The following is a 16,816-nucleotide window of genomic DNA, read 5'->3' as shown; positions in this document are numbered from 1 at the left end:
ATGAAGACCACAACATAGCATTCTCACTCTTGTTGTTCGCTTGCATTTTGTTTTCTTTCTCATTTTTTCTTTTTTGATCTAATTTTTTTGTGCAGCTCCATAATTGAATAAATATGTATACATATATTGGATTTAACATATATATTATTTTTAACATGTTTAATTTGTATTGGATTACTTGCCATCTAGAGGAGGGGGTGAGGGGAAGGGGGAAATTTGGAACACAAGGTTTTGTTGAAAAATTATCCAAGCGTGTTTTTTGAAAATAAAAAGCTTTGATAAAAAAGAAAATTTCAAAATGTAATTGAGAAATATTGAATAAAATAATTTTTTTTAAAAGAAAAAAGAATGTATATTGCAGAGAAAGTGCCCATCTACAATGGTGAAGATACATTTGCATCCCGGAGTCCCCTACACCGATGAGACAATGCCCAGGGGGAGTCCGTCTCCTGCCACGTGCCCAGCGGAGGACGGGAGAGCCCGGACAGGTGGCCTAGGCGGAACTGGAGGAAGTAACAAGCCCCGGCCGGTTAGTCAGGGTCCTCCGCCCCTCGCCTTCTTCCCCCCGCCCCAAGGGCGGGGCCTCCGGGGGCGGGGCCTGGGGGATTAAAAGGCCGAGTGCGGCGGGGGCGGGCGTTTCTCTGGCGCTTCTGGCCGGCGGTGGGCGGGCTTTGGTCCGTGTGCAGGCTCCCCGCTCTCCATCCTCGCTCCTCCCGCTCTCCGAGATGCAGACGCTGCGCTGCGGCCCTCGCCTGCTGACCCTGGGCCTGGCACCGCGGCGGGTCTCCGCGGCCCCGACGCTCGCCCGGCTCCGCGGGGCCCGCAGCAGCGCCAGCAGCTCCGACTCCGGGGCCGCCGGCAGCGTCAAGAACCCGCTCGTGTACCTGGACGTGGCGGCCGAGGAGCAGCCGCTCGGCCGGGTGGTGCTGGAGGTGGGTGAAGGCGTGCGGGGCTGCGCCGGGCTTAGAGGGCCTGCGGGAGCTCAAGGTCACGCGTGGGGGCGGCGCTTGGCGCGGGTCCTCGCACTGGGGGACGGGCCACCGGGACTCGGACTGCGGGAGCGGCGTGGCCAGGACCACGCCGGTCCCTCCGCTTCTCGTCCTTTTTACTCGCAGAGAGATTTGTGGGAGGTCGCGCCAGGCCCCGGCTCTGTTCGGTGTCTTTCACAAGTCCTTTAAACCACGCCGGCCTCTTTTTAGAAATGAGGAAACTGTTGAGATTTGGCGACATGGCTGCCGAGGCCTGTGTTCCAGCGGGCAACTTTCCCTTCCCCCCGACTTTAAAGACTCTTAAGTTTTCAGACTCAAGGGTGGGGGCTTGGGAGACCTGGTGACTTTCTCCTTGGGAGTGGGGGGAAAGGGATTTTGGGATAATCTATGCTCAAGGTCATCACCCTAGAAGTGGGAGCCGGCAGCAATCCCCATTATTTGGAGACAGAGGTCAAAGAGGAATGTCGCAATTTAGGAAGGTCGGGTAGAACTAGTATGCAACCACCCCTAGCAGGCGAATTGTGTTTCGCTGGGAGGATGAGGGGAGCTCTGGTTGGGGAGAGCATTCAGAACTTTTGGCTCCTAGTTTGGACAGAGAAAAAAAAAAAAACCACAGGGATCACGTGGCAAGACTATTTGCATAACTGTTTGCTTGTGTGGGTTTGGGAGTCCACCTGAAAGCCCAGGAATTTGGGAAGGACTGAGTTTAGCCACCCTCCCGTAGCTCTTTCCTTAAGTAATCGTAACTCTTCTATGTAGAGCTTTACGGTCTACTAAGTAATTTCCTCAGGACAACCTTGAGAAGTAGTTAACTGGTGTCTCTGATTATCCCCATTTTCAGTTGAAAATCTTGAGGTCCTGACACATGGCCAGAAAATGTGGGAGGAAACTCAAGTTTCCTTAACTAAAGTCCACGACCCTTTTCATTATCCCATATGGCCTTTTACAGGTATACTGATCAATTGATTTTATATATATATATGTACATACATTGTGTGTATATATATATATATATACACACACTATATATATATATATACATTGTATATATATACACTATATATACACATATATACATTGTGTATATATATATATACACATATATATTTACATTGTATACATATATACAATGTATATATATATATATACATTGTATATGTATACATATATACATTGTATATGTATACATATATATACATTGGCTGAGGCAATTGAGGTTAAGTGACTTGCCCAGGGTCACACAGCTAGACAGTGTTAATAAGTGTCTGAGAGCAGATTTGAACTCAGATCTTCCTGACTTCAGGGCTGGTGCTCTATCCACTGCACCATCCAGGTGCCTCTGATCAATTGATTTTTAAGCCAGGCTCCGAGAGATATAGGAAAATAAAGACAAATAGGGCATATTCCTTGCCCTCAGTGAGTTTACGTCTAATTCTCTGTTCTGCAAGGTGGTGGAGGGAGATGGTGGATGAAACTGATGTAAGAGAAAGCATAGAGTTCTGTTGAGTAAGGAGAATTGAGCGGGGCAGTGGGCTGGCAAAATGCAGAATAAGACCCTTTGACTCCCAAGTTAAAGCTGATCTTTCCTGGAGCTTCCTTGCTTTTTCTAGTCATGCTCCCTCAGATTACTTGATCAGCCAGTGATAAATTGGAGTCAAGGCGAAGAAATAAATGTCCTAGCTCTGGTTTCTCCGAGTGGGGAAATAGGAACCAAAGGAGCTGAAAGGAGCTGGCTGACCTTTTCTCAAAGATTGGGTCTGAGACAGGTCATCTTTATACTGAAGCAAGTAGCAGTTTAATCCAATGAATATCTGTCGGATTCAGGCAGGTTTGATATAAACCTCTGGGCACCCTTTAATTTCCTTGCCTATAAATTGGACATATTTTTCACCTATTTCACAGGATTATTGTAATAATAGGTTTCGAAAAGGATTCATGCCAGTTCACAAATGTGGTGGTATGGGGCTTTGACCAGGAGTCAGGAGACCTGAGCTTCAGATCAATTGGACACTATCTTGCTTTCCAACATGGGATAAATCACTTTCCTGTGCTGAGCTTCCATTTTCTCATCTTATAAAATTAGAAGAATCCTTCAGAAGATTACTAAAAGATCTGGCCATCAAATTTGGATTCTCTTATTGTGAATGCAGCCATCAAATTTGGATTCTCTTATTGTGAGAGGCTTGAGGGCCCATAAGAAAAGACATAATGACCCTTGGGCAATCACTTAATTTATTTGCCTCAGTTTCCTCAATTGTAAAATGGGGATAATAATAGTATCCACCTTCCAGGGTTGTTATGACTGTTAGTTTTTATTTCTTTAATAATTATCCTAATCCTTGCCTTTCAGGAACTCATAAGATGATTGTATAAATGATAATCAAGTATAGAAGTGTTGAAAAGATAAAAAACTTAGATTTTTATAGCACTTTACATTTTAAAATACTGTGAGAAAAAAATCACATGTTTATAGGGCTTTGAAACTTACAAAGGATTTTGTTTACAGTAGTTGATGTAAAGTAGGCAATGCAAGCGTGGTTACTATGATTTATAGATGGGGAAACTGGAAGTCAGAATTTTGAGTTATTTTGCTCAAGTTCATATGGCTAGTAAGTGACAGAACCAATGCCTGACTGCACTATGAATTATGACATGTTGTCTCTCTCAAAGTCCCAAAGGAGTGAGCTAGGTGTGATCCAGGCAATCAGTGGTTTAGGAGTTGAGGGTGGGGTAAGGAGAAATTGCTTTGGGTTGAAGGAAAGCTCTGGGTCAAGGGTTCTGTCTCCATGTCTTCCTGAGACTATTGATCCTGAGCAAATGGGCTGAAGCCCTTCTCCCCTTATAGTCTGCTCTTCCTTTTCCTCATGTTAAAGACCCTGCCTAGTTATTGGTGGCATCCATAAATAAAGTGGATGCAGGTGTATGTGTGGTATGTCTCTCAGTAATACATGCTGATCTTTTTCTTGCTGGTTCATACCATTAAGTAATACCATACAAGTGATAGTTCCCAAATTGTATTTAAAATTTTACTTAAGTCCCTTATAGACATTATCTCATTAGATTCTTAAAACCATCTTGTGATGTTAGTGCTATTGTTACTCCCATCTTACAGATGAGAAAAGTGAAGGTCAGAGAGGTTTGTAACTTGATCTTCATAACAGCTTTCAAGCCATTAGTGCTAAACATACAAAGTGGTATTCAACTCCCAAGTCAGATCTACTTGATCCAAGTATCTGAGATGATAGTGGGGAGAGAATATGGATTAATCTAGTCCTGGACTAGAAATAAGTCCTTCAAGGCCAGACTTAGTCCTGTCCATCTGAAGTTTCCATAGAGACAAAAAAGCCTTTTTTTTTTTTTTTTGGTCTCAATGACTTCTTTGAGGGAAGAAACCTTATATATATATATATATATATTTTACATTTTTGCATCCCTTATACCTAGCTACCTGGTTAGGTAGTTAAGAAATTGGCCTAAAAGTCACATAAGTGGGAAGGGTCTGAGCAGAAATTGAAAGCCAATTCCTATGACTCAAAATCTGGTGTTCTTTTTATGATAAGCTTGCCACCCCTAATCATTTTACCTAATTCCATCATTTTATAAATGAGGAATTGGAAACCAGATCAATTAAAGAATCTATCAAAGTCCACACTTCTAGTTAGTGACCCAGATAAGACACTAGAGGCCAAGTATCTACTCCTGGGCTGTTCTCTTGCTGAGGGCCATGAGGTCCAGAATGGATGTGACCCCAGACTCACTTTTTCTTTTGTGTTTATTTTTTTCCCTTTTTCTCTAGCTCAAAGCAGATGTGGTGCCAAAGACTGCAGGTGAGTGTTCAAAGTGAAGATAATCAATTCTTGTTGTTTCATTGAGCAACCATGGGACCTAGGACTCTACATTCTGAGCTGGGCAGGATGCACAGTCCACTGGAAAGAAAACTAACTGGTAATCCAGAAATTATCATGTAATCCTTCATCTCTCAGATGAATAGAATAGACTGACTCTTTAAAATGAGGGGCATGGTCTAGACCAGGGCCTCTTTACCTTTTGTGGGACACATACCTCTTTGACAGTGTCTGATGAAGCTCATGGGGCCCTTCCTAGAATAATAGTCTTAAAAACACAAAATAAAATCCAAAGATTTAGAAAAGAAATGGATTATGTTAAAATAAAGTTATCAAAATAATAAAAAATAAAACATGTTTGTAAAACCTAGGGTCCCCAACTAGATGATTTGTGAGGTCTCTTTCAGCTTTCTATTCCTGTGATCTTTTCCATATATTTTATAGTTTTGATATCTCTTATCTATGTCCTAAATGAGATAAATAAGAACAACTTATTTGTTGTAGGCCTTCTAGAGACATGAGAAATTAGAATTTTTTTTGAGCTCTTTTGGGGGTCTTAATAGCTTTCTAACTGCCTCTCCCCAACTGTTAACAGCCTTTGAGAATGAGAATTAGAGCAGGGCTTGATCAATAGGCAGTGATATCTTTGTCTTCTATGAGTAATGGGGATGATTTGGATTTGGATTTGGGAAATGTTATTCTTCTTGAAATCAATGGGGGCACACCTTAATGACTGAGCATCTGAATTGCCAACGAAATTGTCTGTCCTGGGGGTAAGATTCTCTCCTTTGGAATTCTTCATTTCTTATAAACTTCTGTTCTTCCCTAATAATGGAAACTATTTGAGTGGAAACCGTATGAGTTCAGGGAACTCACTTGGTTTTGCCTAGCATGGGGCCTAGTATATCATAGACAATCAATAGACAATTAATCAGTCCCATCAGGCTGGGGAATCCTTTGAGAAAGGGATATCAAGTATTGAAATTGAGCATTTGGACCCATATGTTAATTCTGTTCTAGTATATCTTTATTTCACCTCTAGTGAATGGAAATTGTACCTTGTGGTTCTGTCTTTGTAACTAAATCTCTTCATCAGAGGACTAGCTTCCTCTTAAAATAATAGAGATTTAAGAGGAAAAAAAAAGAAATGATAGTGTTAGAAAGGAACTTACAGATAGATCACCTAGTGCCAGTCTCTGATTTGGGCGGCCCAGACAGGTGATGGCACTTGGCCACAGGCACTGGACTATCTTTGGGCAGGAATGGGATCAAAGACTAGTGTTCTTTACCTTTTTTAATCTCAAGTTTGAAGACACATTAAGTATGTATTCAGTGCTGTGTACCAGCCACTGTTTTAAGTGCTAATTTTAATAATAAGACAAAAATCAAATTATCCCTGCCCTCAGAGAGCTGACATTCTAATAGGGGAGACATGTACACATATGGCCTGCACAAGGGGCAAAGCAGACCCAATGTAACCTTGAATGAAATGGTAGAAGAAGCTGAGTGGTGACCTGTATTACTTCCTTTAGCCAAGGACCTCTTTGGAATGTCCTGGACGGACACCTTTGGCAGTTAGCTGAAACCAACAGACATTGCCTAAAAACCCTTTTTAAATGAATGAAATAAAATACATGGAAAACAACCAATTGAAATACAGTTATCAAAATAAGTTCATGAACCCCACGATTTCTACTAAGTACAAGGGTAGAAAGGACATTGGTGAAAAAATGAAATCATTCTGATTCTTTATTTCTTGGTATTCTCAGAGAATTTCAGAGCCCTCTGCACAGGTGAAAATGGCTTTGGTTACAAGGGATCAACCTTCCACAGAGTGATTCCCTCATTCATGTGTCAGGTAAGATTTTAAACTTTCTTTTCCCATTGTGATTAAGGAATATCTGTTGCCTTTCCTGTCACTGTTGCTAAATGAATTGGTGGGAAGGGAGATGCCATTTTTTTTTTTAAGTCTTTGAAGATTAGATGAAGAGAGAATAACATGGGAAGGTACAGGGTTAGGCTGTGTTGTTGGAAATTCGAGGAAGATAAAATATGGTCAGGGAAGGAAGACTAAGAATTTTCTCATCTGAAATAGCTTCTCTAGTCCTGGGGACGGTGGGAGAGTGAATGTGAGAGATCCCTTGGAGTCTTTCCTTAACCTTAGCAGAGAGATGCTCTTTGGGCTGATTTAGGCAAGAGATTTGACAGGCCTTAATTCAATAAACATTTCTTAAGGTTCTGTTGGAAGAAAGGCATGAGAGATGCAAAATAAAATGGAAACACTCCCTGGCCTTAGCGAGCTTTTATTCTATTTATTTTCCTGGGTGGAAGGCATACAATATTTCCCCAGAGGATGAGATACAATGTACATCAGAAAATGATACTCTATAATTTCTGAAAAAAAGATCCTTAACTGAGAGAATGAAGAATACCTCATAGAGACAGTGGCACCTGAGCCACTGTATGATTAAAGCCATCTCTTTGGGGGGGGGGGGGGGGCAGAACACGAATTACATAAAAACTGGAATGTTGCAAGTGTATAGGAGTCAGTACTGGTAGAGTTTGGAGGAGCCAGTGAGCTGGGTTTTTGTTTCATTTTCTCTTCTCTTCTCCCTGCCTCCCTCTAAAAACATCCCTGTTTCATACCCTAATATGTGGGAAAGCCCAGCTGTGGGTTCTTGCCTTTGCTGTGCCCTTAACAGACCACATGAGAGAGAAGCAATCAGTCTTTCTACCTTCCCCTAACTTCAGTTTCTCCAAAACTGATCCCTGGTGCTCTGGAGGAGGAGCTGGAATGAGAACATCTGAACAGCAAGGGATGATGTTTGTTTTTTTGTATATAACATGTGATTTCCTATTCTTTTAAATTTCTTACTACACATGGCCATTTTTCAACATGAAACAGTCCTAATTCTCTCATTTTGCTCCAGAATTTCCCCAAAATTATTTTATCCCAAGGATATTCATATGCTCCACACCATCATTTAAGGTTTCCACTTTTATTTCAAGTCCCACAAAGGATTCTGTAGCCACAAATGTTCTAGGAATGATGCTTGAGGGCAAATTGAAGGAGGATTGTATGTCGCCAGTAAGCTGGGGCTCTTTTATCAGGCCTTAGGAGGAGCTCAGCCTTATGGCTGCCAGATGGCTTCTGATCGAGCCGTGGCTTATGGGGTGGAGGCCCGGCTTACAACTTGTAAACTGCCTGTTCCATTCATGTTCACCTGAATGATGTAGGGGCCCATACTTCCATTGTAGCTCCAGGTAGCTCAGCCCCACTTAACCTCGGTGAAGGAAGGAAGGATTGCTGTTAACCTTCACTAGCTTGGGCCTGAATCTGCATGCCTCTGAATCACTGGCATTATCTTGTGATATTTCATCAGCATTTTACTGATTCACCTGCCTTGGGACCAGCTTGCTTAGGGCTCAGGTTGAGTCATGGACCCCGTTGGCAGTGTCTGCTGAAGCTTATGAATACCTCTTCTCTGAATAAGGTTTTTACATACATAAAATGAAATCCATGTGATTACAAAGGAAACCAATCATATTGAAACACAAGTATTAAAAAAAAAAAAATTTAAGTCACAGACTAAATGTTTGGAACCACTACAGCAAAGGTTTTCTCTGTAAGAAATGTATAAGGGCAGCTAAGTGGTACAGTGGGTAGAGCACCAGCCCTGAAGTCAAAAGACCTGAGTTCAAATCTGGCCTCAGACATTTAATACTTCCTAGCTGTGTGACCCTTGGCAAGTCACTTAACCTCAAGTACCTCAGCAAAAAAAAAAAAAAAAAAAAGAAAAAAAAGAAATGTATAGGGAACTGAGGGGCTGTTTTGGAGAGAATAATGAAGTTCTCTGTGTCTATCTCTCTCTCTCTTTCTCTTCCTCCTCTTTTCCTTCTTCCTTCCTTCTTCTGTGTCTCCTTTTGAATTTGTTGACATGGAGCAGTTTGTTTCCCCCCCAGGGTAGAGGGACAGGAATGCTGAGCTTGTTAGACAGCAGGAGTACACACTGGGAAGTGATGACATGGCACATGGTACACATTTCTAGGTGATGCAAGATTCTTAGCAGTGGCGTGTCCCTGGAATCTAACCATGGGGCTTCAGAGCGGGAAGACAGGAAACCACAGTGTCCTGTGAAGGGAAGATAGTGCAACGGGAACTCAATGGTGGGAAATTGGGGGCCTCTTCTGCTTGTTTCTTGTGATAAACAAAAAGTACTTTGGGGAAGATTAGTCAGTTTCTCTTTTGGCCATGATGCTGGGGTACACAGTAGCACAAATGTAATGGGGTGAAGGATTTTTAAAGGAAAGGATTCCTTTGGTATTAGTTTTCACATAGTAACCTCCTCTTATAGTTTTGTTCCTCTTATCCTTTCCAGGTCTCTGTTTCCTTATCTTTATCTCTTTGCTTATTTTTAATCTCTTATCATGAGATACAGGGAGTTTCTGAAGTCCCTTTGGGTTCCCAAAGCCCTGATCTATGATCTTAAGAATCTCTGAAACATCAGGCTGATTCCTTCACAAGGAATGATTCAGGCTTTGGTATATCTTTGTTCCCATTCATGATGTAGGTTGGGAGCTTCTCATAGGCATTCCATTTGGGGACCTTGGGAGAGGGGTAATTCCCCCCACCCCCACCCTTGTTTGGCTGATTCAGTTACTATTAATCTGACATTCATTCTCCAGGCTGGTGACTTCACCAATCACAATGGAACAGGAGGGAAATCCATCTATGGGAGCCGATTTCCAGATGAAAATTTCACCCTGAAGCATGTTGGACCTGGTCAGTCTTTTTCCCCCTTTTCTTTTTTGATTTCTTCAACCCTAACAAGTGGGAAGAAGGTTACTTGTCCCTCTGAAAGAGGATCTGGGAAGCTATCATTATGGAAGTTCCTCCAGTGTAGTTTCTCCTTTTCCCATCTCCCTTGGCCACCCCCACCCTGTGGTTTGACTATCTCCTCAGACGTGGCTGATAGTCTTCTCAGCCACAATTATGTTTGTGTGTTTTGTTGATACCTAGCTCCAATTTTCTGCTTGTCATTCCATTCTGGGCACTTTGTAAGTTACATGCTTTCCCTTAAAAAATATTTGTAGAAGCAGCTTGGAAAAACCACTTAACTAACCCATGAATTTGCTTTTCTTTCAAGTCCTAAAGTCTCATCTTTTTTCTTTCTAAACATATAGGTTTTTTCCTTTTTTTTTTTTTTTTTTTTACTTAATAGTATATATTTTTTTAATTACAGTAAAGATAGTTTTCACCATTCATCTTTGTAAGATTTTGAGCTCCAATTTTTCTCCCTTTCTTCTCCCTCCCCAAGAGAGTATACAATTTGATATAGATTATACAAACATATTAAACATATTTCCACAAAATCTCTGTGTAAAAAGATTCAGAACAAAAGGGAAAAACTACAAGAAAGGAAAAAAGTGATAAAAAAGTAAAAATAGTATGTTTTGACTTGCATTTAGTTTTCATAGTTCTTTTACTGGATGTGAGCAACATTTTCTATCACAAGTCCCTTGGAATCATCTAAAATCTAATCGTATAAAGTCTGAAAGGCTCTTCCCTGCCTTTCAGTCAACCCTGGCTCTGGTCTGGGTTCCAGACACATGAATTTTAACCTTGACTTACTATTGCTTTGATACTAGACCTCAAAAATGCCATTTATATTTTCCTCACTCTTCACATCTGTAAGCTAGAAAGACCACTTGGTTCTCTACCCTGTCAGTTGGGAATATGAGTGACGTGTGAGATTTACAGGATTTTCATGAATTGCTGAATTAATGGGTTCTTCTTTAAGCTAGGAGAGAGATCCTGATGGTATTTTTTTTTTTTTTTTTGCAATATTTGCCAGAAACCTTACCAAGCTATCCCTTTTGTTATCACAGGAGTCCTGTCCATGGCAAACGCAGGTCCCAACACCAATGGATCCCAATTCTTCATTTGCACAACGAAAACAGACTGGTGAGTGCAGTGTCCCCCAGGACAGGTTTTTTTGGGGATTGGCTGCTTCTCATGCTAATAAAGACAGGAGAGGAGATGGGATTCTGGCTCTAGAACTGAAAGAGCTCAGAGACAAACCGTTTTACAGATGAGGTGCCTGAAGCCCAGAGGTGTGAGGACCAGTTCAGGTCACATTGAGGCTCAGGGTTAGTGAGATGGACATTCTGTCTCACCTGAGGAGAAGTAGGGGAGAGGAATGCTCGTGCTCCTGGGGTACAGGACAGCTCCAGGCTGTCTGCTGCACAGAGGGGCTCCCACTCATTGGCTCTGCCCTTTCTCACAGGCTGGACGGAAAGCATGTTGTCTTCGGCCACGTCAAGGAAGGGATGGATGTGGTGAAGAAGATAGAATCCTATGGTTCTAAGAATGGGAAGACATCTAAGAAGATCGTCATCAAAGACTGTGGCCAGCTGAGCTAACCCCAGTGTGGATGACTCTGGGTTCCTCGAGTGTGCTTGTTCTCCCCACTTTCCCAGTCTCCCCCATAAGAGACTACACTGAACACTAGGAGATTCCTAGTTGAATGTATTGTGTCCAAGAATAACTGAATTTATGGCAGCATCTGATTTTTTTTTCCTTACGTCGTTGTTTTGTTCCTGTCTCTGCAAAGATCACTTTTGAGCATCTGTCTCTTGGGCTCTTTCTCATCCAGCTCACCAGCTTACTCTTAGAATCGGAGCCAGACACGCCATTCGCCTCCTCCCAAGGCCTCTCTCTTGCTTCTTCCCAGGCAGGGTTGAGTACATTAAGCCTTTTTTTGGGCATGGGGAGTCACTGTTAGGGAAGTGGGCTAGGCACATGGCACCTGTCTGCCTTAACTGGTACAGAGAAAGGATGTTGCCTGATCAAAGGAGATTATGAATCAGAATTAATTAGTATTATTGGCAAAAGGCATTTCCCTCTCAAAAGTGGAAGACCTAATTTGTTGCACTAAATAGAAATGCCTTCTCTTTTCAAGAGGAGGGAAGATCAAAAGAATGCTGATCTGGGAATCTAGCTGGGTTTTGTTATAGCTGTGTGACCTTGGGGATGTCTCACAAAGCTAAATCTTAGGTTCCCTTCCTCTTCTCTGACAACCCCTAATTTTTTATGGTATTGTGTTGAAGCTCACCTATGGTACCGCTCACAGCGGTCATGTTTCTATTGATATTTAAACCTCCTCTCCCCCAGACCATGTGCACCTCTTTGTGAACTGTATTCTCCAGTGCTCCTCTTCTCTAACATGGGGGCCCATCTGCAATCTTACTCTCGGATGCCCCTTCTGTCACTGGTTGATGTCCTGAGGAGGAAGAAACTTGATTTTTACAATACTCCAGTGATTGCTGTTGCCTTTCATTTCAACACTGAAGCAGGTTCAAGCCTCTTCCTATTTCAGGATCCCTTTGCTCTCCTGTGGCCTGACTGATTGATAGGAGCCACAGAGACTCTGCCAAGCCATAGACTTGAGCCAGGTTTTCTTGGATGTAGGAAACTGTGAAGTCACAAAGCTTCTACTATTCTTGAGACTAGCTCCAAATGGTAGAAGTGGGTTGCTGTAAACAAGTTTAAAGAATTAAGCTGTGAGCAGTAGTTGTCCACTGTGAATGTATGTCTGTGGAAAGTTGGCAGTAATTAAAAACACAACTTATGGAAGGTTTACTGGTGGGGACTGGTGCTCCATTGATGCTAGAGGACACAATTGACCTCTGTGTGAAAATAAAACCTTAGTTTCTATTAAATAAATATGTACTGATCATTTGAAACTAACTTAGTTTATAAGACCTTTGATTTTTTAAAATACTTGATTAATTGTAATTGTAAGAATAAATCCTATTTTATTACAAAAGAAACCTGCCTTATATGAGTAATCTTGGGGGACGATGGTGATGGGGATTGTCCATCAAAAGGTCATTTTCAATATAGTGACTCAGGAATGTGGACTTTACAGTCAGAGCAACAGAGTTCAGATCTTCCTATGGGCACTTGACCTCTGCAACTTTGGACAAAACCCTAAATCTCCCTGGGGTTCTCTTCATCTGTACAATGAGAGCCATTGGACGAAATAGTCTGATGTCTTCTGACTCTAGATCTAGAGTTCTGTGATACTCGATACAGAACGATTGGAAATGGGATAGAGCATTTGTTCAGTGAGTGCTACTGTTCACAGATACCAAGGACTCCCAAAGAAGGCAAAAAATCTGATGAATTCTTAGTGAAAGACAGAAGTGGGTTATTCCCTTCTAACACAATCTGTCTGAAAAAGGATGACTCAATTTCTTAGACATGTAACTCAATGGTTATGATGCTTGGAGGTGGGAAGATTTGGATTCAAATTTTGCCTCTGATACTTAGCTGGTATTTATCTGAGAAGATGGTCACTAATAACACTCGGGTTATTTTTATGCTAAAGGAACGCAGCTTGATATTAACAATACTGACATAATAATTGATAGGATGCTTTTAAAAGCCCTTTACATCCATTATTTCATTTAAGCCTGTAAAGATCCATAAGTTCATGGGTGTGGTTAGTTGGTCCTGCCTTCAGCACAAACAATGGCCCTTGTCTTTAGATGGTTTCATGGTTCCTGTGGCTGATCTGGGGTAGTTTAATTTTATCTACCTAGACTGATATAACTAGATAGTATCTAAGTACTACATAATAAGATATCTTAATACTTAATACAAAAAAATCTTTCTGGCTTAACATGCTACTGTCCATATGATCTGGTAGTGCCTTCTAGAACCCAATGTACTATTGGACTAAGGCTTTAATAAACCATTGACAAAATAATATACTAAGAGTCTTAGGTGGGGTATGAATGCAGGTTCTTTGACTTCAGAGTCAGCCTTTGACGCTTCTTACCTTTCTGACTATCCTTTATCCCCTCCATCCCTATCCTTTGTGACACATACACACAAAAAGAAAGCCAATTCAGTATAATTAATACAGCAACTAAATCTGATGGTATATACAATGCTTCACATGCAGAATCCCATATCTCTTCAAAGATTGAGAGGGTATGCATTTTTAATATATCGTCCTTCCCCTGGTTACATGTAAAGACAATTTTTAACATTTTTTCTTTAATTTTGAGTTCCAAATTCTCTCCTTCCTCTCTTCCATCCCTGAGATGGCAATTTGATAAAAGTTATACATGTGCAGTCATCCAAATCATTTTTATACTGCTACAGGATTCAAAGCCATTAGTTGTATCAGTGTGTTTCTTTGCTGATTCTCAGGAGTTTTATAAGTAAACCATCATGTCAAAAGTGAATAGGAATAGTTTTGTCTTCTCTTTGTTTATCTTTATGCTTTTATTTTCTTTTGTCTTGTTGTATTTCTAGATTTTTCAATTAATAGTGGTTAAAGGAAAAAATTGTAGAGACTGAATTCACTCTGTTTTTTCCAGGATTGATTTTTGAGAGAATATTGAGTAGATAAATCATGTAGAATTCATATTTTTGATCAGAAAGGTGAGTGCGTGTCTTTTGGAATCAGGTGAACCTATGGAAAGGTTATTTCAGTTTACTTAGCAGTATTTCCAAAGATTGTCTTTTCTAATGTTTTATGGTTCAATGTTCCTCTCAAGTTTTAATCATGTTCTAAAGATGAGGAACATGAAGGCTTGAGAAGTCGTGTTTTGCCCAATGCCTCACAGTGATTTAGTGACAGTCAGAATAAGAGTCTAAGTCTTTATGAAGGACAAAGAAGATTAATTCATTATCACAATTCTGTAGAATACTTAGTGGAAGCATCATCATCTTCATTTTATAGATGAGGCGGCTAAGTCTTAAAAAGATAAGATCTCACAGCTAGTAAATTGCAAAGGCAGAACTACGTGTCATCTTTGATTATGTGCTAAGATGCCTGCTCTTTAACTGATGGCTTTCTGTTAATGTAATTTTGAGGGTATCCTGGATCAAATAGAATTCATGTTCTGTTTCATAATCCATCAGTGAGTTTATTCTGAAGCCAACACAGCTATTGAAAGGCCAGTTAATTTACTAGTAGGTCATTTAAGGTCATATCCAAAGATTACATTCACTTTGAGAATTTCCCTTCATATGAGTAATTTTTGTTAGGCAGAGAGTTAATGCAGAGTTCACATTTGGGATCATGGATTAGTCATTGATCTCATTCTAAGGTTAACTAGTTCATGGAGAGGTCATTGGTGGTCTTCCAGAATCATTCTATTCACTCTTTTCAGATTGGTGATTTTTGAGGATAGATCATTGAGTTAATGGAAGGGTCATTGACTTCACTGATAAGTCATTTAGGGTCAGGAATTTTATTCACTCTGAATAGCTTTCTATTGGTATTGGATATTTGAAATAGCATTAGGGTCACCAAGCTTATATTTGGGGTGCTGGGGAAACCAGTGATTTATATTCAGTTTAATGGGGTCACCAGGAGTTTACTGAGGTCAAACAGAAGGATTTTATTCATTCTGAGATTTCCTTCTTAAAATGATTTACCAGAGTGAATTGAGGTGATGATTCATATTAGTCCTTTAAAAGATTAAGTGATGCTCAAAGAAATCATCAGGTCATGGGGTCAAGGAGGAGAAAATGCTATCTTAAATAATTTTTCCCATATAAATGGCAAAATTATCCAGAATTTTAACTCTGCTGGCACAGAGTTATCTCCTCCCTCCCAGGGAAAGGTTTTCAGTACAGTGACAACCGTAGTTGTGCCTGCTTTCTGACGACCAGCCTAGATAAGAGGGAGAGGTTCGAGACCACCAGGATGATCACTAGATGATGAACTTTTTGGCGAGGGCAACTCTTGAAATGAAAACTCAAGTCCTGTATGTGTCATTCCCCTTTGGCTTTTACTAAGGCAGAATGGTGAGAAAAGAAACAGAGGATGTCAGATTTTACTAAGCATGAACTTAACCATGCAATGTCGAGAGAACTCAAGGAAAGTTGAATTGGGTTTATGGGCTAGTCAGACATGGATGGATCATGACCTGTATTTTTGGAGGAGACATCTACATTGATGAGATTGCAAATGGTGTCAGAAATAGTTTTAAAATTAAATTATTTTCAATTAAGAACTTATTTCTTTTTCTCCCACTCTCATAAAAGATCCTTGTAAAAAGGGCATCTAGGTGGTGCAGTGGATAGAACACCAGCCCTGAAGTCAGGAGGAGCTAAGTCCAAATCTGGCCTCAGACACTTAATTCTTCCAAGCTGTGTGATCCTGAGCAAGTCACTTAACCCCAACTGCCTCAGGGGAAAAAAAAAAATAAATAAATAATTCTTATAAAAATAGGTATAGTCAAACAAAACAAACTCCTTCTCACTTCACTCTGCATAAATTGATACGTCTTCCAGTTTTCTCTGAAACTGGCCCTTATGCCTTACAGCATAGTACCATCATGGTACATTCACATATCAATTGGGCACCTCCTTATTTCCAGTTCTCTGCCATCACAAAAAGCATTGTTATAAATAATTTTGTACCGATGGGTCCTTTTCCTTGACATATTTAAGTTCAAGGGTATACTTTATGTATTGAATATGACACTCTAAATTAAAATAGACTTGTATTTTTCATGGAAAGAATAAAAAAGGCACTATATTTTCTTGTCCAAAATCCCATGTCATGTGACATGCAGTTACTGAGTTGTCATTCAATCCACATCACATCCCATGTTTCCTAAAGTTTACGTGCATTTCTCCCTGTTCTCGACAACATAACTCTGTAATGATATGCATGGCTCAAGAGAAGAACTGATTTCCCAGAGGCCCTGAACTGGTCACAAAACTGTTCTGTCTTCTCTTCCACCTCTAAAAGCAAACAAATTGTCCACTCAGAACCAAGCAAAACTGTCCCTGGCAAGAATTGAAATATAGGCTCCATTGTTACTGTCCATTGGAAGCTTTGAGCATTTGCAGTACCTAAGAAATTGACTTCACAGAAAATAGATGCCTGTGAGCCATAGAGGTCAAGATTTTCTGACCTTCAAATGTTTATTTATAAAAAGTCTTTGAAA

The 16,816-nt window shown here is 40.6% G+C and overlaps 1 protein-coding gene across 1 annotated transcript; it reads left to right on the top strand.

Moving 5' to 3' along the window:
- The first annotated feature begins 631 nt into the window (after positions 1-631).
- PPIF (peptidylprolyl isomerase F) lies at positions 632-12,667 on the top strand. The gene is made up of 6 exons (XM_023494282.2): positions 632-932; positions 4,786-4,816; positions 6,604-6,692; positions 9,521-9,617; positions 10,724-10,799; positions 11,122-12,667. The coding sequence occupies exons 1-6, from the start codon at positions 726-728 to the stop codon at positions 11,255-11,257; spliced, it is 636 nt and encodes a 211-aa protein (XP_023350050.1). The 5' UTR covers positions 632-725; the 3' UTR covers positions 11,258-12,667.
- Positions 12,668-16,816: the final 4,149 nt, after the last annotated feature.

This window comes from Sarcophilus harrisii, chromosome 2, assembly GCF_902635505.1.
Source record: "Sarcophilus harrisii chromosome 2, mSarHar1.11, whole genome shotgun sequence".
NCBI classification, from domain to species: domain Eukaryota; kingdom Metazoa; phylum Chordata; class Mammalia; order Dasyuromorphia; family Dasyuridae; genus Sarcophilus; species Sarcophilus harrisii.
Note: the sequence above shows the minus strand (reverse complement) of the source record. Positions and strands in the feature narration are given on the sequence as shown.

What these genes read in the sequence shown, in the direction of transcription:
- PPIF (XM_023494282.2), top strand. Translation starts at nt 726, where the DNA reads ATGCAGACGCTGCGCTGCGGCCCTCGCCTGCTGACCCTGGGCCTGGCA. An exon ending in TTCCCTCATTCATGTGTCAG is followed by an intron (nt 6,693 to 9,520) that starts GTAAGATTTTAA and finishes TTCATTCTCCAG; the next exon opens with GCTGGTGACTTCACCAATCA. An exon ending in TGCACAACGAAAACAGACTG is followed by an intron (nt 10,800 to 11,121) that starts GTGAGTGCAGTG and finishes CCTTTCTCACAG; the next exon opens with GCTGGACGGAAAGCATGTTG.